This window comes from Hemiscyllium ocellatum, chromosome 16 (genome assembly GCF_020745735.1).
Source record: "Hemiscyllium ocellatum isolate sHemOce1 chromosome 16, sHemOce1.pat.X.cur, whole genome shotgun sequence".
Lineage (NCBI taxonomy): Eukaryota > Metazoa > Chordata > Chondrichthyes > Orectolobiformes > Hemiscylliidae > Hemiscyllium > Hemiscyllium ocellatum.
In genome coordinates, this window is record NC_083416.1 from 69,954,536 (window position 1) to 69,976,151 (window position 21,616).

Consider the following 21,616-nt stretch of genomic DNA (forward strand, 5'->3'; position numbering starts at 1 on the left):
AACTTCATGAAATCTTGGTGTCATACTTCCTGTTACATTACGCAGACTCTTGTTACATTATGAAGACTTTGGCAGATAGTCTCTCTGCCCATCTCTCTCCTGAATAGGGTGAAATTTACAAAAGCAATACAAAGCAAAAGAGAGCAAATGGGTTTCACATTTAGCATCCTGTCTGAATTTGTTTTGCTTTGTCTTCAGAGTCCAATTTTACCTTCAATAGATTGTGTCTGGATTCTTCTCTCGGCATCTAATTGGTCCTTCAGGCTCTAATACATCTAGCAACCTGATTGGTTAAAGCTCATCTTTTGAACCAGACAGACTTTCAGCATTTTGAGGGATCAGTGACCATGAAAAGTTGAACAATGAAAAGAAAATCAAAAAGAAGTGAGACGGGGAGACATTTTATTTTGGTACTACAAATAAGGACAGGATTTACACACTTAATGGTAGGATCTTGGGTAGTGTTGTAGAATAAAGAGACCTAGGGGTTCAGGTCCATAATTCTTTGGAATTTGTGTCACCGTTGGACAGGCGGTTAAAAAGGCATTTAGCACACTTGCCTTCATGGCTCAGACCTTTGAGAATAGGAGCTAGGACATTATGTTGAGGTTGTACAGGACATTGGTGAGACCTCTTCTACAATACTGTGTGCAGTTCTAGTCACCCCTTTATAGCAAGGATATCATTAAGCTGGACCGGTTTCAGAAAAGACTTAACAGGATGTTGCTGGGAATGGAGAGCTTGCGATATAAAAATAAACCGGAAAGGTTGGAACATTTTTTTCACTGGAGCATAGGAAATTGAGGAGTGACCTTACTGAGGTTCATAATATCATGAGGGACATAGATAATGTGAATGTTAAGGGTCTTTTCCCTGGGTGTGGGAGATCAAAATGAGGGGGAATATTTTAAAGAGGACAGGATAAAGATTTAAAAAGGCACGAGGGGCAACATTTTTACACAGAGTGGTTCGTGTGTGGAATGAACTGCCAGAGGAAACTGTAGATGCAGTTACAGTTACAACGTTTAAAAGATAATTGGACAAGTTCATGAATAGAAATGTTTTGGAAGGATATGGGCCAAATGCAGGCTGATGGGAATAATTTAGTTTGGAAGCACAATGTTGGCATGGATCGGTCAGACTGAATGGTCTGTTTCCATTCTGTATAACTCTATGACTTTATTAATCAACAAGTTATTACAATTTGAAATAAAATGTCTGACATGCTAGTGAGAGTAAGTTCAACAGGTGCATTCAAAGAGGATTTGGGGACGTTTACATTGCCATGTGATTAATTATTTCAAAGAATTGTGCGTTGAAAGGTACATAACTTTGATATATCAATATCATTTTTAGAATTCGGATTTCAGAATAGAGACAGATTAGTGTTGGCTATTTTTATGAAGGGTTTTCTTTTAGTCTGCAATAAATGAGGCGATTTGTAAAACTTGTCAGGGTGATGGATCATAACCCCAAAGTATTAAGGACATTTTTTAAAGTTATGATCACAATTTATTTTATAAATAAATTTGCAAGACTAAAAATACTGCAGATGTGAATTATATTCTGGTAACATCTGGTAACGTCCTCTGTGGAACCCATTGAATGTCACACCCATAGTGGATCAGGAAAACTTCAAACTGAAAGGGAGAGACATAATATGAAGATGAAACAAAGGAGTCAAATAAAACCTGGTGTTATGTGATTTTTACTTTGTCCACTCCAGTCCAACACCGGCTCCTCCACATCATCACTCTGTGTACTAACAGCAAGCTAGCCAACAAGCCAGTCAAAAGGACACAGGACAACAGAAAGAATCTCACTCTGAGAGTTCCCAACCAATCACCATCAAAAGGAAACAGGACAAAACGACTTCAACTAACCTGAAAAGTCAAGAATCCTGAAATAGACTGGTTAACTATCAACGTTCTAGCATCTATTCTTCATGAACACTCCAGACTAATTCATTAACATTTTTCCTATTTTTGGGATCACTTCTTATTCCTAATCATGTGTATGTGTGCCACATTATTATTTCTTCTATGTTTAGTAACTAATAAACACACTCATACATTAAATCAATTATATTGACTTATATTGATTTCTTAAACATCAATTTATTCAGTCAGGGGAAAAAGATATCCACCAGGGAAAAGTCCTTTATAAATTAACCATGTTGTGACTAACCAAGGGGTGGGCAAATAAAGAAGGGGAGCTAGTTCATCCCCCTCACCTGGGGAGCTTAATGATTTGCAGTGCACCATCTCGAACTGTAATATGTTGAGGAATGTTGTCTGGAATCTAGTTATAGCACATTCCAGCTATTGCCCTAGCTGAAGTCAGTCCTCAATAACTTGGGGTAGTATTTAACTCATCAATATCCCAAGATTTCCTTCATTTTTTGTAACTACCCATTACTTCAAGGCCTCCTCAGTTTGAGAAATGACAAACTGCTTCACTTTGTTAAGAGAGTTTAAAATATCTTCTATAGTATGAATAGATTGTTGCAAACATGCTGATGGAATCTCATTGTTCTTCCACTGTGACTGAAATGGAGTCATTGCTGGGATATTCTATACATCCTGTATCAATTTGTACCCTGAATGTGTTTTACGCAAACTGGGATATTCTTACTTTATGCAGTTTATTCCTGTTTAAGAGGAAATTAACATAAATAACTCTGTGAGATGTGAACTTCCTTGGCAGCTATAAAAATACATACAGATGCAAGTTTCAATATGTGGCAGCTGCGAAACTCAAAAGGATGGTTTAAGTCAATAGCTTTGTCTCAGTGGTTCTTTCCCCTAAGTTGAAAGAATTGTCTCAGAATTACTTCCTATGCAATGAATCATCACCCTACATACTCTACATGGTTGAACTTCCTGCAAATAATTTTGGCTTAAAACCTCTGTGCAATGATTTACATCAATCAAAAATATTTTGTATTCTTCCAATATATTCCCTTTCTAATGCCAGCTGCCAAAGGCAATAACGTACTCCAAGGCGTGGTTCCTCAAGTGCTGCTAGATGTTGCTCAGATGGCAAAGTTTCTCATATTAGCAGTGACCAACCTCAAACGGTGGCTCAGTGGTTAGCACTGTTACCTCACAGCACCAGGGACCCAGGTTAAATCCCAACCAGTGACTGTCTGCATGGAGTTTGCACATTCTTCCCATGTCTGCATGGATTTCCTCCCACCGTCCAAAGATGTGCAGGTCAGCTGAATTGGCCAAGTTAAATTGCCCATCGTGTTAAGTGCATTAGTCAGGATGGGTGAGTTACTCTTTGGAGGGTTAGTGTGGACTTGTTGGGCCAAAGGGTCTGTTTCCACATTTAGGGAATTAAATGTAAAAATCATTTGGAACTTGAAGATGCCATGTTAGAACCCAATCTTATTCTGATTGTTCTCCATGCACATATAATTTCCACCAGGATGCAATAATTTAGTAATCAGAAGCACTGACAACTTTTTTTCTATCCTTAATGCATGGGCATTTCGATTAATTACAGTAGCTTCCCTTCCCACTAGCTTAGCACTTAAGCAAAGATTGATTCTGAAACACACTCAATTGGTGTCTGACTAAATTACATGTTGTTACAGTAATTTATTATTGTATATCATAAAATGGTATACATTTGTGAAAAACTATTTGTCTTTTGTAGCATTTAGACTAGTGAGAGAAGTTTCACTGAATTGCCACAAAGTGACCATAAATTGAAACATAACAGTAAGAAGTACTTTGCTGTCTTGTGCCATAACTTTGTCACTGTCCTTTTACATTGAGCAGACTTTTAAAAGGAATGCTGTTGGAGACACATGCGAACTGACAGGTTTGGGTACAATGGCTGGGTTTATGGTCACACCTTTTCCATCTCCCACTGAACCCTGTCTAATCCATTCAGGTAGAACTGGAAAACTTAATTGGAGATTCCATGGCATATTCCTCCATTAGCTCTGACATGAATTTGATAGTGGGATCAGAAACTGCTGGAGAACCCCTCTTCGCCATTCGCACTTACATTCCATGAATGAAGAATATTAAATTAACCCAATATTTATTTCAGGCAGTGGTCTGTTACACCAACATACATTGAGGATCAATATGGCAGACGTCAAGAAGATTAGGTGCAAAATCTCAGTCCAGAAATCAGTACAAATTGCTTGTATTTTACACCAAAAGATTACCACCTGTGACCTCAAAATAAACTTGGCAAGTTCACCATGTTAATCTGTTGGAAAAACCTAGTAAAATAAAACAGGATTTTTTGAAGTTACCCTTATTCAACTCTGAACCTTGATTTGAAAACAATACCGCACTTACTTACAATGATGAACATAACCATACTTCCACCGCCTCTAGCAAACTTCCCCATTTTAAACTGTTTTATATTTTGACATGTTATACTCAGGGCTAATGCATTGACTCTCCACAATTATATTGACAGAACTACTTATTTTAAGCACATTATATAACACTACTTATTTTAAGCTGGTTTACAATTGTAACTTTGCTTTTCGTTACAGGTGCTTAGTGAGCCAATTCAGTCATTAATCTCTTACTGCCGCACCCTATAAAAATAAACTTATTTTGACTACCCCCACCCTCATAAGCATTGATACAATTCTCGCAATAGTATTTCCAAAGCAAAATTATTCATTTTCTTTAATTTTATGAATAATACATAGACATGTGTTTTTGAGGAGCCATTGTAATGCAATGCAAAAGACATATTGTTCTGTTAGGATAGTCAACAGTTGAATCCACACTAGGGAATTTGGGGTTTATAGGTTTAGAATAGTTCAGCAAAGTTTCGGCATTTGGCTTTGTTCTGCAGACCAAGATCTACTGTTAACCTGTTGCCTTATATAAGCCTGAAGGAATCAACTAGGCAAAAGTGAGGACTGCAGATGCTGGAAACCAGAGTTTAGATCAGAGTGGTGTTGGAAAAGCACAGCAGGTCAGGCAGCATCTGAGGAGCAGGAAAATCGACGTTTCAGGCACGAGCCCTTCCTGTTGAAGGGTTTTTGCCCGAAACGTCGATTTCCCTGTTCCTCAGACACTGTCTGACCTGCTGTGCTTTTCCAGCACCACTCTGATCTAAGCCTGAAGGAAGCCAGTCAAGGATGTTTTCTCACAAAAATTTGGCCATCTATTAATATTTTGAGGAAGAGAGAAAGAGGTCCAAGTGTATTTGGTTATAGTTGGGACTTTGGGGCTTCCAGAAAACAGTTCTATAGTGCACGGTATCATAGAATCCCAGCAGCGCAGAAGCTGGCCATTTGCCATCAAGTCCATACTGACCCTCTGAAGAGCACCCTAACTAGGCCCATCTGTCTACCTTATCTGTGTAACCCTGCCTCTCCCATGGCTAATCCACCTAACTTGCACATTTTTGGACCTGGAGAAAACCCAGGCAGAAAAGGGAAGAATGTGCAACCCCACCCACCGCACCCCCCACCCCCACAGACAGTCACCCAAGGCTGGAAGCACATCCAGGTCTTGGCTCTGACAGGCAGCAGTGCCAACCATTGAGCTACCTTGTTGCCCCTTTTGTGTCTTGTCACACATTAGGTAATCTGACTGACATCACTTCAATAGGTATTTAACTCACATATTTGCTAACGGAATGATTGTATGTCATTGTGGAACAGAATGCAGCTTTCTGCGACCAGCAGTGAATAGATCCTACCATTAGTATGTAGGCTGGAAAAGGTAGGCGCAAGGCTGAGTTAGAAAAAATATAAATTATATCATGACCATTGCATCACTGTTGCTTTTCGGACTTCTGGTCCTCTTTCAGGAAATGGCAAAAAAAGCAATGCATTTATCTAGCACCTCTCACAACCACAGATTGTACCAAAGCACTAGTGAAGTCGTCATTGATGTTATGTCGGAAACTTGGAAACCCAATTACTACACAAAGTACAATGTGGTAGTGACATTTTTGTGATGCTGGTTGAGGGTTAAATATTGTCATGATAACGCTACTGCTCTTCTTTAATATAATGCCACGAGATCTTTTACATATGAAGAGCAGATAAATACCTTGCTTTAAAGTGTCATTTGAAAGACTATACCTCCAGTAGTACCACTTTGATGTTTATGTTCAAGTTCTGGAGAGGAACGGCACGGTGGCACAGTGGTTAGCACTGCTGCCTCACAGCGCCAGAGACCTGGGTTCAATTCCCGCCTCAGGTGACTGACTGTGTGGAGTTTGCACATTCTCCCCGTGTCTGCGTGGGTTTCCTCCGGGTGCTCCGGTTTCCTCCCACAGTCCAAAGATGTGCGGGTTAGGTGAATTGGTCATGCTAAATTGCCTGTAGTGTTAGGTAAGGGGTAAATGTAGAGGCATGGGTGGGTTGCGTTTCAGCGGGTCGGTGTGGACTTGTTGGGCCGAAGGGCCTGTTTCCACACTGTAAGTAATCTAATCTAATCTAATTTCAAAAAAACTCGAAATCTTGTTGCACAGGCCAGAGCGCCACCGAATGAACTGTGGTTGGCAACTGAAGCAATTACAGAATGCAATGATTTTAAATTAAATCTGAATCAGTATCATAGTCCTTTTTTTGACAAAATTATTGATATTTCCTATATATTGAGGTGTTTGTAGAAAATTGTACTGCACTTCAAAATGCAAATGTTATTGATTAGGTCAAAACAGTTTCATGACCATGAGACCTTTTAGATTTTTGTTGGTATCTCTCTAATCCACTGTTGAATATGCAAAATTGAAAGACAGGAAAAGGTCAGTTGATCCAACAGCTCTGCCCCTCATCTCCTGAATTGATCAATTCATGTTGGGGTTCTGCTTTACATGTGTCAGCCAAGTACATCATCCCATACAAGCCACAATTCTTCCATGGTGAACCTCAGGGGTAATTTGCTACAAATAATTTGCTTTTAAGGATATCCCTGCATGGTCTGATCATGTCCTTCCTAGATGTCAAGATGTAATGCACTTATTCTTAATGGGAGTCACTGAGCAAACATAAGACAGAAAAATTGTCTGCCACTTTTCAGCATTGGGAACAGTTGCAGCATCCCACTACCTCAACAAAGGGTACAGTAGCTTTGTAAGGTGACTGCATGAGTAATCCAGATATTTGACAAGTGACCTGGAGGCAAGAGTTTAAAATACCACTACAACACCTGAGGCATTTAAATTAATTTATAGGAAATAAATCTGGAATAAAAGGCAAGTATCACTAATATTGATCACAAATCTATCAAACGGTTGTAAAATCTGTGGTTCGTTAAATATCCTTTAGAGAAGGAGATTTGTGGTTCTTCCATTGCTTGGTCTTTATGTGTCTCCAGATCAGTGTGGTTGGTTCATAATTGCCCCTGAATAATCTAATCAGTTTAAGGATGGGCAATGAGTGTTGGCCATGCCCATATCTCACAAACGTTAGAGGGAAAATTCTATAAAGTAAAGGCCCATCTATACTCATCCAATACTTGAACCTGGTCAATTTCCCTTTCTTAGCCCAGGAGTGTAATAGGTTTCTGTTGTACCAAACATGCTGAGTTTAGCTAACTCAGGGGGCCAAGGATGATGCCTAAGGCCATTATTTCCCTTTCCTTGAAACATATTTATCTATGAATGCCACTGAAGAAAGCTTAGACTAATACAAGATCATTCTAATGTACAATGTGGAAGAACAACAACAAAAAAATTCTTGCAAGACCAAAGCATTTTTTTATCATCAATATATTTTTTTTCTGATTCATACATACATCACTTTTTTCCCCTTATTTTACACAATCAAGGAAATCTCACAGAAATTCTAAAATAAATACTATAAAATAGAACCTTCAAATAAATATTCTTACAAGAACCCTTTTCCAACAGAATCAGAAACAGAACTCTACACAGCTTTTCATGTTAACACAAAGGTGCCAAGTTAAACATGAACAGGAAATTGTAATGACTGGTATTGATAGCATGAATTTCAATGAAGTTCACAATTACTCAAGTTGTGTCTTAAAAAGAGTACCACACAAATGGAGATTTTGATAGGTGCCAACTTGGTTGGATTTTTCTGGAATTCAGCAGGGAGGTATAATAATTCTGACTCCTCCTTTCCCTTGTTCTCTCTCTTGCTTATGCAATTGGATCACTTTGGTGGCACAGTAAAAGCATCTTCACAAATTTTGATCATGATATTACAGAAAGGGATTAGCGCAATTTTTTACGACTTTCTTTACTATCTTGATAAGCTATATTTTTCCTACATTGATGTATGCTGCGGTATAGATCTATGCCCTCCAGCAGTATCTCTTCCAAGTAGAGATGTTTAGGTCAGGACAGAGGGTGGCATAGAATCTTTAATTAGGTGATTGATTAGCCTTCAATCAACATCAAACATAGGCACTTCCAGATTGTGTCCTGAGCCAACAGTTTGGAGTGTTGTTTTCACATCACCTTGTGAAGGGCTTCTACCTTTGTTCGTTAAACCCATGTTTCCATCAAATTATCACAACTGACAGTTAGGGAAACCTGCAGATATTGCTGTAGATAATAGGTCATACATGCTTTGCATATTAAGAATCTTGTGCATGCCTGCCACCCCTCTCATTTCTTTGTTGATAGAAAGGTCACGATAAAGCGACCTGAGTTCTGCCCTCATAGTTCAATGATGTTGTGGTGACACAAGCATATGGAAACACAGACTCCTAATTGGTTTTCAGGTCTGGTCAGTCAATTCCTTCCCTTGTCAGAGTTTGTGTGTGTGTGTGTGTGTGTGTGTGTGAGAGTGAGAGTGAGAGTGAGAGTGAGAGTGAGAGTGAGAGAGAGAGATCGCAGTATGTGAATCACTGGACCATGAAGACACCCGCTACACTACATGACTTTGAGCAGAACTTCTCAACCAATGACATGAATTTCAAGCAATGTCACCTGCCTTTAGACCTCCTGTATTTACAGCACATGGAACTTGCACAGGGTCCACAACTGCATGTTGCATTCAACAGAATGGAGCAATATGTTAATGGCTCTACTGGCCTTAAGTGTACACTTACAAACAGCAACACATATGAGGGAAGGGCAACCTCAAACTGAACTAAGCAGATAAAAAAATACAATTCAACACAAGTGCCTACATTCAGTTTCCATTTTACATTAAAAAGAAATCTAGAAATAATAACATTTTTTACTTATTTAGGGCCTCTGATGTAGTAAAATGGCTCAAAGCACTTTACAGGAGCTTTATCGAGCAAAACTTGATGCTGAACCATGTAAGAGGTAGGTTTTAAGGAGTGTCTTAAAGGAGTAAATGGAGGTGGAGAAGTTTATAAAGCAAACTTCCGAACTTAGGTGCTTGGCAGCTGAAGGCACAGACATCAATGATGGTGCAATTAAAGTAGAGATGTTCAAGAGGATGGAAATGGAACATAACTGAGGGTTGCATGACTAGAGGAGAATACAAAAGAAGATAGGAGCAAAGCAATGGAGAGATTTGATAACAAGAATGAGCATTTTAGAATTAAAACTTGCCGAAACTATGTTTCAGATGTCACTGGCAGGCACATGCACAATACAGCACCTCAACCTGGCTCAACTTGGGTTTGTGGTATCACTATACTTACATATTAGGGATGACTGGGGCAGAAGGAAGACATGTATGTGGAGGATAAGATAGGGGAAAAATTATCCTTCAGCCTCTCCCCAGCACCACCTCTTCATCAACAATGTGTGCCTCTCCCCCACACTCCCCCTGCCAGAACCACCCAAGCTATATTCCTTGTCAAAGAAAACATCGCACAATACACATTTACCCTTTGTGAATGGAATTACAACAGGCCGTTAGTTTTGGATAAATGAAATCAACAAAGAGGCAAAGCACTTTTCTGTGACTTGTCTACAGAAAATCTACTGAAACTGTCATTTCACATCATGCATTCAGACTGTCTGTTTTGTTCTGTCAACATTCAGGTTCAGCACTGAGATACTGCACTGTCTTTCTTTCCAGCATGTAGTAGAACTCAGGATTAACACTGCATCTATAAATTTCCTTGTTGAGTGAGAACAGCAGTAAGTGCACCCTCGTTGAAGATATTTTCATCCTCTCACTAATCACTATTCTGATTGGCTCTGAACATCCGGTTTCCATTAGTCATGCTGGACTGGCAACAGGAGTTCTACCCCCTGTGGGCAATCACATCACATCAGATATTGCAAATATTGGATTTGCTTCAGTTTCCAACAATATCAAAAAGAATTGGAAGAAGGATTGAGATGCTCACAAGTTAACCAACTTCATTAACATTTTAAGATGCATTCATAGAGATTCTCAATAAATAATCATCATAAAGCTATGATGTCAGAACTGTTAAAAATACATATTATAATTCTCCAAAAAAACACATCTGCATTTCAATCCTTGTACACTACATAATCAAAAGTTTCATGAACCTGTAGTACTCTCAGTTTCAAATCATTGCTCAGTTTCATCCCAATGACTGTGGTTTTCTAAGGAGAATAAATATTGCCATCGATTGGTCAAGAGTTTCTCTATGTGAAAATAATTATCGCCAAATAGTTGCTCTGATGCACTTTTACCATCCAGTAAATGTTAAAATTGCTGAAGGTTTAAAACTTTTTCAAAAAAATTCTCATTTCATAAATTAGTTAGTATTTTTATGTTTCATTCAAAAATACTCATTTTATTATTTTGGAACATAATGCTCTTGTGGATAATACACAAGAAGGTCAAGGATTGATGATATTTATATCAAGGCAGGCTAGGGAAGAAATATTTTATTTTCTTTGTTATAAATATTGCAATTAATACACTTCTAATTCTTACAACTCTTATTATCATATGCTTTCATCAGTCCTCTTGGTTTGTTTCTTATAAGATCTTACAGAGCTTGCCTCAGTTAATTGATGCAGATATTGCCGATTCTTACTCCCATCACAGCACTTCTTCAGAGCTGAATGGTTAGGCTACAGGACTCCACACGGCTTTGAACATACAAACTTAATTGCCTACACTCACATACTGTAGTTGTAAAGAATTTAATAATGCAAAGACAACATGAGCCTTTTCTCCCTCCTTTTATATATCTCTACATATAGAGCCATGGTAATAATTGTAAATTATCAATTTTATATCTAATAGAATTAGTTTCTTAAAATGCTGACCCAGTAATTATTTTTGTTGTAAATTTTAGTTGAAAAAGAGTCATTTTCATCTAATCATGCTCACTGATGAAATACAAAGTTCTCTCACTCCTCATAAAATAATCCCATTTACCACTGGTACTGTTGATGTGCTAAGAAACTCTTGTGATGCAGAGACCAAGAAACCAGGTTTAATCGGGACCGGGAAGGCAATGCAAAATTTTGTTGCAGACGCATAACATACACAGAAACAATCAACTGTAGAGCCTTTCTAGCATTCAGAAAATTACATTCTGTTGCATGAAATCAGACAGAGTTAACACATTTGATGCTTTAATTTGAAGGTTAAAGAATCTGTGGAGTAGAGTTTGGGCAACCTTTCCAAGAACATTGAAAATACTTCATTGTATTTTTTCAAGATTCTAATCTAAAGTGTCTAGTAAAATTATAATATGTCTTTGGCCCGTAGTACCAATGTCTGTCAAGTTATTACACTGAACTTTGCAGTGATTACGATGTGCTTTACTTTGAGTAACATGCCATTTCCTCACAGAGCTTTTCGGCACAGCATGGATCAAGACTTTAAATACCACCTTAAAAGCAAATTATGCCATTTAAGAAGTTTAAAGGAATAATCACTATTGATCATATTTCAAAAAAAAGTCTCAGTATAGGCAGTGACAGTAATGAAACTCTTTAGCCATAAAATATACCTCGTTAAATTCTGTGTGGCACTTCAAATAAAAGCCAAAACTGTGAAGCATGTTTGATTTCTGGCCTATTGCTAATTCTATCAGAATAATGGCAACCAATATGTACTACATGGTGGAATTTCGAGGTAATGACTTCGACTGCTTAGAATTAGGACTCCTACCTATCCCACTCTCCCAAGAAAATGAAACCCTTCGTTTTTTGGATAGAACATATTCCAAATGTTGACAACAAAGGCATAGATTTCTAAAGAGCTTTGCAAAACCCTCACATTTAACTGCTCCTTGAAAGTTTCTTTTAATTATATATTATGCCCATTTCAGAAAGACAGTAAGGTTTTGCCCACTCACTACTCTACAGACCATGTAATTCTTTTGAAAGCAGGAACTGGCAGCAAAGACTGAACTGGAAAAGTACAGATGTGATTTACTGTCCCATTAACCACATCACATTTCACCCCCACCCATCCCCACCTCACAGGCCCTCTCGCATCAGGAGGGCGGCTTCTCCCCACTGCAGACTGACACCTCTGGGACCTTGCAGTACACACTGTTGGAGTTCTTGCAGCGGCATCCTGGGCGGCTGAGAGTGTCGTAAAACTTTTGGGAGAGTTTGACGCACCCAGTGGCTGGCAGATAGCACAGCAAACAGGGCAGGAACACCGACATGGCCCCCATACAACACCAGCGGGCACCACAGTTAGAGTGAGAACAGGAGCAGGGATGGTCAGCACAGGATCTCTCATCATCGTCATTGGTGCAATGGTAGAAAATCCCTGTTACCAGACACATGCAGGTAGCATAGTTGACAACTTTCTGTGGGGAGCAGAGGCACCTCTGGCTGCAAACCCAACAGAAGGGCAGAGTCCTGGGGGACACGCACTGGTTACACCTGCACTTCCCGCAGCCCTCGCACAACACCATGTGCTTGGCGTTCTCCTGGCGGCGGGGCGTCTCCTTCAGGTCGACACTTTTGCTGCCGAGGGGTGACTTGGGCTGTGAGCGGACCGCCCTGGGGCAGCCCTGCTGCTCGGCCACGGGAGGCGGCGCCGCGTGGTCCAGGAGCCGCTGGTCCGAGGAGGTGCTGCTGCTGCTGCTGATGGAGCTGGGTCGCCCGGTCGCAGGTGCCCAGGGTGTGGCGGGGTGCTGACAGGCCGGCTCCCGGGGGCTGGGCGCTGTTGATTCTGGAGGCTGGCCCGGCCTGCTCTGGGGGCTGGGATTCCTGCAGGGCTGGCTGGCCACAGGGTTCTCCACGTAGTCGTTTTCCAGGCGGCTCGGCTTCATTTGGTCCATGGGGAAGATGGGCGTGTGCTGTAACCTCCCGCAAGGTAAGCGGCCATCCAGAAAGGGTTGGAACACAGAAGCGGGATTTCCTGCATTCCCGCCCAGAGAGACCCGGCGCTCCATTTAGACTCGGTCTTCTTTGATCGTTAATCAGATTTCCGGTGCCTGTCAACAACAAAAATCAAAACAGAAATCAGGTATTTAAAGAGAGAGAGAGAGAGAAAAGAGATGCTGTAATGTTGAGCCAAAACCTGGCCAAACATCACTCTCAAAGCAGTGCACCTGACCTGAGCAAGGAACTCAACTATAACCAGTGAAGCTTGGCCAGTTTTGAGGGGATCTAGAGAGGTCACAGACTCCTCACGGAGCTGAACTGTTCGTCTGATGGCTCGAAGATTTATTTACCAAATCTTCCCCAGTTCTCATCTATTTGTTGTCGAGGTCACATGTCCTTCAAAGGTGGGAACCTTAATAGTGTCAATCAGACTAAGCCACCAGTCCTGAACATTAATATGGATTTAGATACAACTCGCATTCTGTTTCATTATCGTTTAGTTTGTTGTGTTCCCTTATAGATCAGCGAAGTTATAACAACTAACCTCTCCAAAACAAAAACAGGCCTGAGAAAGGGAAAACTTTGGATAAAAGAACTAACTGCCCTTGAAAATTATTTATTGTTTTAAAGAAATAATCCTGTCCCAAAAGCTCAAATTTTCCGTTCGACTGTATTTCAATTATATCGATAGATTATCAAGAGAACGTTTCAGGCCAGAGATCAACCTTGGTAATTGTATTTTTTTTTGCCATCATTCTTATTCTTTGAATATTCTGCTGTTCGTTCACAATATAGGTGGTGACTATCAGGTCCAATTCATGAACCAGATTTGCTGCAGTAATCCAGGGAAGAGGGCAAGGCTGCTGTACAGAAAAGACGTACAATAATCTCCAGCAATGTTTGCATTACATACAGGCGTGTAAATACTTGCATAAAGCCAAACCGAGGATGCAGGCAGTTTAAAAGAAAATCGCGTCTAAGAGACAATCAAAACGCCCCAGTTGAAACACGGCTCTTGTGCAGCAGGAGATTAGATATATTCCCTTCTGAATTATTCAGACAATATTCTGATAATTTAAAAATCCTCTTTTCAGCATGACTAAGGTACAAAGGGCAGGTTTCTGTCCATTCTCTTGTCAGGAAAAAAAATACAACGGGTCATGTTCTAAACAGGACAATATTTTGATTTCTGAATAATACAATGAAACGAGCACACTGAGATCGAAGGATGAATCACTCACTATTATAATTCCAACCGTGAAGACGGCAGTCTGCATCGCAGGCGCAGTCAATAATGGAATTTCATTCATAAAATTGCCGTTTAATGAATGGATCCATTTGGCAGCTCTCCGGGAGGCCAGGATGTATTTTTCATCAATTTGAATAATCGATTCAAGTCATTGAAAGATACAATGAAGCATATTATCATAATAACCCTCATTTGTAATTGCGAGAGACGGGTTTACACAATAAATTCAGTCTCCGCTGTTTAAAGCATTAACTCGGAAATGATCTTTTAAACCCCGCAATCTTTTGATTCTCCGTTTTTCATTTATTTAATACAAACAAGATCGGTATTGAGACCTCCACAACATATTATCCCAATTAACAGCCCGAGTACGTGTCCTTTCACCCTGCTGTTGAAATGCTTAACATATAGTATTGAGGTTTAAAGAGAATCGGCGCTTTGCAAATTCATCAACGGTGGCTTTCAGCGAGCGAGAGCGCTTTGAAATCTGTTCAAATAAAAAACAATTCAGTGTACATTTAACGAATTATTTCTAAACGTAATAAATAATAATTCTAGTGCTATTCGTGCACGACTGAAGATGGATTCGCTGGTCTAATTTATAGGCAAAAAAAAAGAGGGTCGGGACTCAGGATTGGAAAATTTGATTAATAAAGGCTACATGTGTAGCGCTGATAAGTAAAATATACTTACTTTAAACGTCCCAAGACTGATAACTAGCTTCGCTTGCACCCAGGTACAACGGGGAATGCTCTGCTTTGTAAATGCAGCAAAGCTTGGCGTTGAGAGCGCACACAGGCGGATTCTGCGAATTTTGTGAATGAAAACGGCTGGCAGTGGATGGTAGGGCAGTATTTTCCTTAAATATTGTTGTAAATCAATACCGAATGTACAAACAATGCATAAATAAACTTAGTTACTCCCCAGACCACAGCAGTAACCACCAGGGGACATTGCAGATGCAGTCGTTGCTTTTGCAGGCTCACACTGGAGGTTGTGGATGAATCATTGATAAACTGCAGAGTCTCCAATTCAGTCCCGTCCATCAGCCCCGCTGCCAGTGAAATGCAGAAACTCATGAATGGGAAAGAGTCAACGCGCTGCGCATGCGACATCCCCGAGGTGCGCCATGGGAGTTGTAGTCTACCCACCCATTCAGCTAGCCGGCTGTTGTGTCACGGTGGACTACAACCCCCATCGGCCCGCGCTACACGCCTCCGCTTCCCACGGCTCCATTTGCATGCCAGTTTGCTATTGGGTACTGGTCGTCTGCCCGGCCGCCCATTGGCAAGTTGAAGAGGAAATGCCGCATCCGGTGACGGCTGATTGGGCGAGTGGCGGTGGGCTTGTAACTGGCGCGTCCTGATTGGTCCGAACGGCGTTCATTGAGAGATTCTCTCAGGAGGTTGTGAACTCGAGAATGGATAAGAGAAGCTGAGAGATGTGACTTACAGCGACATCCTGCCACAATTAAAGCACAACCTGAAGTGGAGGTTTCAGTAGGATTGCAATGAAGTTCACAGCACATTCATATTTTGTATTGCAGCATTCATTGCTGTAGTCTTTCTCTGTTCTTAAAGTAAAATAAAGAACTGCAAATTATGGAAATCTGAAAATAAGACAAATTACTGGAGCTTTGGCAAAGGATCAGTTAGACTCAAAACGTCAGCTCTTTTCTCTCCTTACAGATGCTGCTCAGATCCTGCTGAGATTTTCCAGCATTTTCTCTTTTGGTTTCAGATTCCAGCATCCGCAGTAATTTGCTTTTATACTGGAGAAACTCAGCAGGTCTGGCAGCATTTGTTGAGAGAAAACAGTTAACGTTAATATAAAATCGTTAATTCTGTCTCTCATTCCGCAATTGAAAGAAAACAGAGTTAACGTAAATGTAAAATCGTTGATTCTGTCTCTCACTCCACAGTTGCTGCCAGACCTGCTGAGTTTCTCCAATAATTTCTGTTTTTGTTTCTTATATACATCTTTCAAGAGGGAAAGGAATTTTGGGCAAGCATAAGTGCAAGAAATTCAACTTGACTGAATGTGAGGACGCCAGCAATCACCAATGACCAACAACAACTTGCAGTGACTTAAAACCTTTAATGAAATTAAATATCCTTCAGCACTTCACAGAAGCACTACAAAGCAACGTCAGACACCAGGCCATATAAAATAATATTAGGCGAGATGCTAAGTTTTAAGGAGAGTAGTAATGAGGATAGAGAGCTAATGGAAAATTATGGAGAGTTTTCTGAAGCCTGGAGCTTTCACATCTTAATGCATATCCAACAATGAAGGAGTGATTAAAATTTGAAAATCCAAACCAGGATGTGAGGATTTCTAGTGGAACTGTATAACCAGAGGAGATCACAATGGGAGGAGGCCATGGAAGAACTGGAAACCAAAGATAGAATTTCAAAACAAAGTCAATTGTTTGACAGAGAGCAAATAGAGATTACCAAGCGCAGGACACTTCAGTGAATGAGACAGTGACAATGGAGGTTTTGAGCAGCCTCAAATTTACAGAGGGTAGAACTCGGAAGGTCAGCAAGGAATATTCAAGTCTACGTGGAGTAAAGACATGCACATAGAATTCAGCAAGAGATGAACTGAGGCCAGGGCAGAGTGAGACAAAAGTGGAAATGATGGTGTGAATGCATGGAAGGAAGTTCATCTCTATGTCAAATATAACACCAAGATTGCAAACAGTCTGGTTCAGCCTCAAAGAGTTGCCAGGTAGAGACAGAGTGTCGGTGGCTAGGGAGCAGAGTTTGAGATGGGGACAAAGACAACATATTCTAGTTTCACAGTAATTAGTTAAAGGAAATTGCAGTTCATCTTGTACAAGCAGACTGGCAGCTAAAAGATTCCTAATCTAACTTTCTATATAGACCTATCAACCTCATCATTCAGTTGTGCTGTTTGTAATAAATAAAGGCCGGATCAGGAGTAATGCAAAACCAATACCATTAGACTTAATGTCTAATAATACAATAAATATGAAGCATTAAACAACCTACTTAATATGAGAATTATTGATAGGAACAAACAAAACTAATGCTCAACTATTAAAGAAAAAAAAGTTTTGCTAATCATCCCAGAAATTCAAACATATTGCCAAAATCATTTTGCAAAAGTTCTATGTAGGGCGCATAGATTTTTCTGAATGAAGGCATGAACTCTGGGGAATTTCCATTTTTTCACCTTGGCAAAATAATGTCACTATCAAGCTTCATCTATAATGTAACAATGCCAATCTCAAAAGACCAGCCTGCAATCATGCCAAGCAGTAAAGCCTGGAAGACTGAGGAAAAGACATGCAGACCACCTTCCACTCAGCTCCATTCCATAATTAATTCATTCTGGAAGAACACTTTCACTCTACATATCAACCAGAAAACAAAAACAGTGGAGGTATGCTTTACAAAGAATTATTAACAAAGCTGATCAACAATCAAAACATAAATGAATAATAATTAACACATTTCCAACTAGCAATTAAGTTTAACAGAACAAATTCTGAAATTGATTCAAATTTTCTTGTTTCACTCTCATCAATGAGCAACGGAGCTGTCATCATATTCTTTGATTCTATTTACTGCATTTTCCCATTCAAAGTTCAAGTTTGTCCATATTTCGGATAATCATTAAGCAGCCAGAAATCCCTCCAGTCCTCAAAATGCTCCTAACGTACAACGGAGAAGTGATCACATTTCCAACAGTAGCCATTCTTCTAACCTTTCAGTAAGTTTGCCTCTACTTCCCAACTTACGAACATATCTCTGGCTACTCTTCCCTATTTAGCTTAGTGAATGCCAGTCTCTGTAGGCCAGATCAGCTGTAACACAGTACAGAGATTTGATTACACAGAAATATGGCTCTCCAGTTCTATGAATAACTTGCATGAAAAGATCAAGTTCGCAGTTGCCCACCTTAAGAATGCCATCAGTACCTTGTGTGTTGGGTCATTTACACAGGCAAAGCATGTGTCAGCTATTAGCTGAATATTACAGTGAAAGCACTGATAGAATCTAGACAGAAGCGGACATTCTTATTACTCCAGCACTGTTTCGAATAGAATCCTAGTCCCAGAAGTGAAAGGGCTCCATTCTTATACAATACCATTAGTCACAATCTTTTCAATTATAGGTTTTGCAGGTGTTGAACTATCAATCAGTGGTTCCACTCAATCACTGATTCAAGCATAGTCACGGATTGTGACACCAGAACACAGACCAAGTACAATGTTAAAAACCATATTTTAACTTTGTACACCCCAGTCCAACACCGGCATCTCCAAATCACAAGTACAATGTGAGTGATAAGCATAGAATTCTACCAACAAATTTACTGAAGGGTAACACAGTGAGGGCACACTCCAACCGAGACAAGAACAATGGAGACTGGAAAGTGTGTTGCATGGTCAAAGCACAATTTAGGAAGTTCAAAGGACATCATAAATAGTAAGTAAGGTTTAATGAATCAATGAACCACAAGGTAAGTATAATTATGCTCAGAGATTTTGCACAGGATGACAGGGGGTCAAGAGCTGATAGAACTTTTCTGAGCCTATCTAAAGGAGAACAAACATACTGCATACACACACACTTAGATGTACTACTCTGCAATGAAAGCTAATAAGAAAAGTACTGGAGAGCTATAAGCTTTCATATTTTGACAGCTTTTTTGCAGTAACCTTGTATCCATTACAGTATATCTCATCTTGGCAATAAATGATCAACCAGTTTAACATGTATACATCATTAAAAATGCTCCAACGGTTGGTCAGTTAAGGTATTCAGGCACAGCTTGCTTTCTTTGTCATGTGTTTTCAGTTCCAGATTTTGTAGGTAACTTAAAGTACAAATTATGATTTATAGTTTACATTCCAAGCAATATCCAGTTTAAAAATACGCAGCATTGCACAAGTTTCAAAAGGCATTAAATTCTTCCTTAGGCACCTTGGAGGCTCACAGAATGAAACCATTAAAGTTCCAAAGTTTATCCTTCAGTATCCTCTCAAGTCCCTGAGGTAGTGTAAAATTCTTCTAAGATTTATGAGTTTTCCTACTATATCAGGTCCAAATAAAGGAGATTTAATAGTTGCTTATTAGCATCAATAAGCATATGAAAACAAAACATCCTTCACATGTGATTTGTTTTTAGTAGTAACATCACACAGTAAGAATGAGTACGAATCCATCCCTCCAGCAGGTACTATAAGTGACGCAGTTTATACTTACATGCCTCCTTTATCCACAGAAACTTTCCTCTATATAGATCAACTCAAGTGACAGATGCCTTTGGAAGTCTATGCTTCTGCCTCTCTACCAAGCAGCAGCTGGGATGCAGAATGAGGATGCAGGTGGGTGGGAACATGCAGATTGAGCTCACACAGCCCACCCACATCAAACAATGCTAGCCCCTTGCTATGCAGCAGGGGTGCTGTGCTGCTTGGCATCAACTGAACGCGTACTTTTAATTAAAAATATGTTTGAAGTAGCAGATTGTTCACTGTAGGACTGCAACATGAACATTTCTACCTCCAATGGTTGTGTTTCAGGAACATTTATCTTTTCTGATTTTGTTTAAACATATGCAATAGTTTCCTGTTAAGATTATTTTTGCCACTTCAGGTTCTAGCTAGCTCACAACCTGACCTACTTATTCAATATTTTGGTCTCATGAGACAAGTAAAAAAAATGCTACATATCATAATTCAACAAATTCAGTAATGATGCAGAAGGTATTATCATTGATCTATACTTAATTAATGAACACATTATATATGATAGTGGGGTTAGATGAAGATGAATATGAAATAGCAGAAGGAATCTAAGTACCTGCAGGGCCTAATGATCTGTTTTTGCACTTTAAATACTTGATAAAGTTAGAGTTGTTTATCTTAGTGCTGTGAAGCTAAAATGGAGATTTGACAGACGTGAATAAGCATTTTCATATTGTAAATATAAAGAAAATGTTTCCAGTGGTATTCAGACGACTAGCCATGATCACATGTTTAAGGTAATTGGTAAAAACATCAAAGGCACCAGGAAACCGCCTATCGTAAGATGATTTGCTGCAATCTGGAGTGCACCACCTGACAGACTGATGGAAGCAGATTCAAGAAAAACTTACAAATAGGTAAATACTTGAAGTGAAGAATTGTACAAAGCCCTTGGGAAACATCAGGAGAGTGAGATTAATTAGATCGCTCTCCAAAGGCAATACTACAGGCACAATGGGCCAAATGGCCAATTTCTGTGCTATAGCATTCTACACCAAGTGAATTTACGAGGTCCAAAATATAATTCATTTATTGTTTACCATCAAATAAGTTTCACTCTTTTAAAGGTACCAATTTAAGTTCGTACAATAGCAGTTCATTTTGCATTGAAAGCCCAATTTGAGTAGCGGTTCTATGCTCCATGCTTGAAACAAAACTTCCTATTTTGACTGCTCAGAGTAAATAAAAATCTGATAATGTTAATTTCAATCAGTGCCGTTTCAAGCAAGAGGAATCTATTACATGTTTCAATTCCACCTCAATGGGTTAAAGCCAAGTTACCAAAAAATACGTAACATTGAACAAGGTTCCAACAAATAAAATGAAAACAGATAAATTAAAAATAGTTCTGCACAGTCTATTGTTATGAAGGTGTCAGGGATTCTGTACCTTTAAGAGATTTGAAAGCTAACAAGGACATAGAGAGACACAGAGAGTCCAGAACAAGGTAACAATATCAGAACAGCCAGCACTGGCTGGGTTGTTATGAGACAAAAACCAATATAAAATTAAATTAAATTATGTCCCAAGATACCAAACACCAATCAAGTTTGAACTTGGTATTTTGTCAATAGTAAAACCAATGAAATGATCCAATGTTTTGGGGTATAAGACCAGAAAAAAAATTGAACAGTTGAGGGAGAACTGCCAAAAGACCAACAGATATAGGCTGCTGGTAAGAGACTAGACTGTCTAGAGAAGGAGTTTGCAGAGAAAAAAAAATCAACCTGGAGAGTAAATCTATAGAGGAAGATACAAAGAGAAGATTTGACAGCTGGCTGGTTTTGAAATTTAATTTTTTCTGTAAATCTTAATCAGGGGTTTTATCGGGCCAGTATTGTACAGGGGAAGGTAAAAGATAGGTTTAGATATATGAGTTATAAATAGTTGTTAGTTAAGATTCCAAC

At 39.5% G+C, this 21,616-nt stretch overlaps 1 protein-coding gene across 3 annotated transcripts in view; it reads right to left on the minus strand.

The window, feature by feature from the left end:
- Positions 1-10,690: 10,690 nt before the first annotated feature.
- Positions 10,691-21,616, minus strand: part of spry4 (sprouty homolog 4 (Drosophila)) — a 69,557-nt gene continuing 58,631 nt past the window's right edge. For 2 of the 3 annotated variants that reach the window (XM_060836907.1, XM_060836905.1), the window contains exon 2: positions 10,691-13,286. In XM_060836907.1, coding sequence (XP_060692890.1) covers positions 12,330-13,244 — 915 coding nt within the window. In that variant the 5' untranslated portion in view covers positions 13,245-13,286 and the 3' untranslated portion in view covers positions 10,691-12,329. Of the gene's footprint in view, positions 13,287-15,118; positions 15,473-21,616 lie in introns of those variants that run through there. The other variant, XM_060836906.1, reaches the window with a different exon arrangement.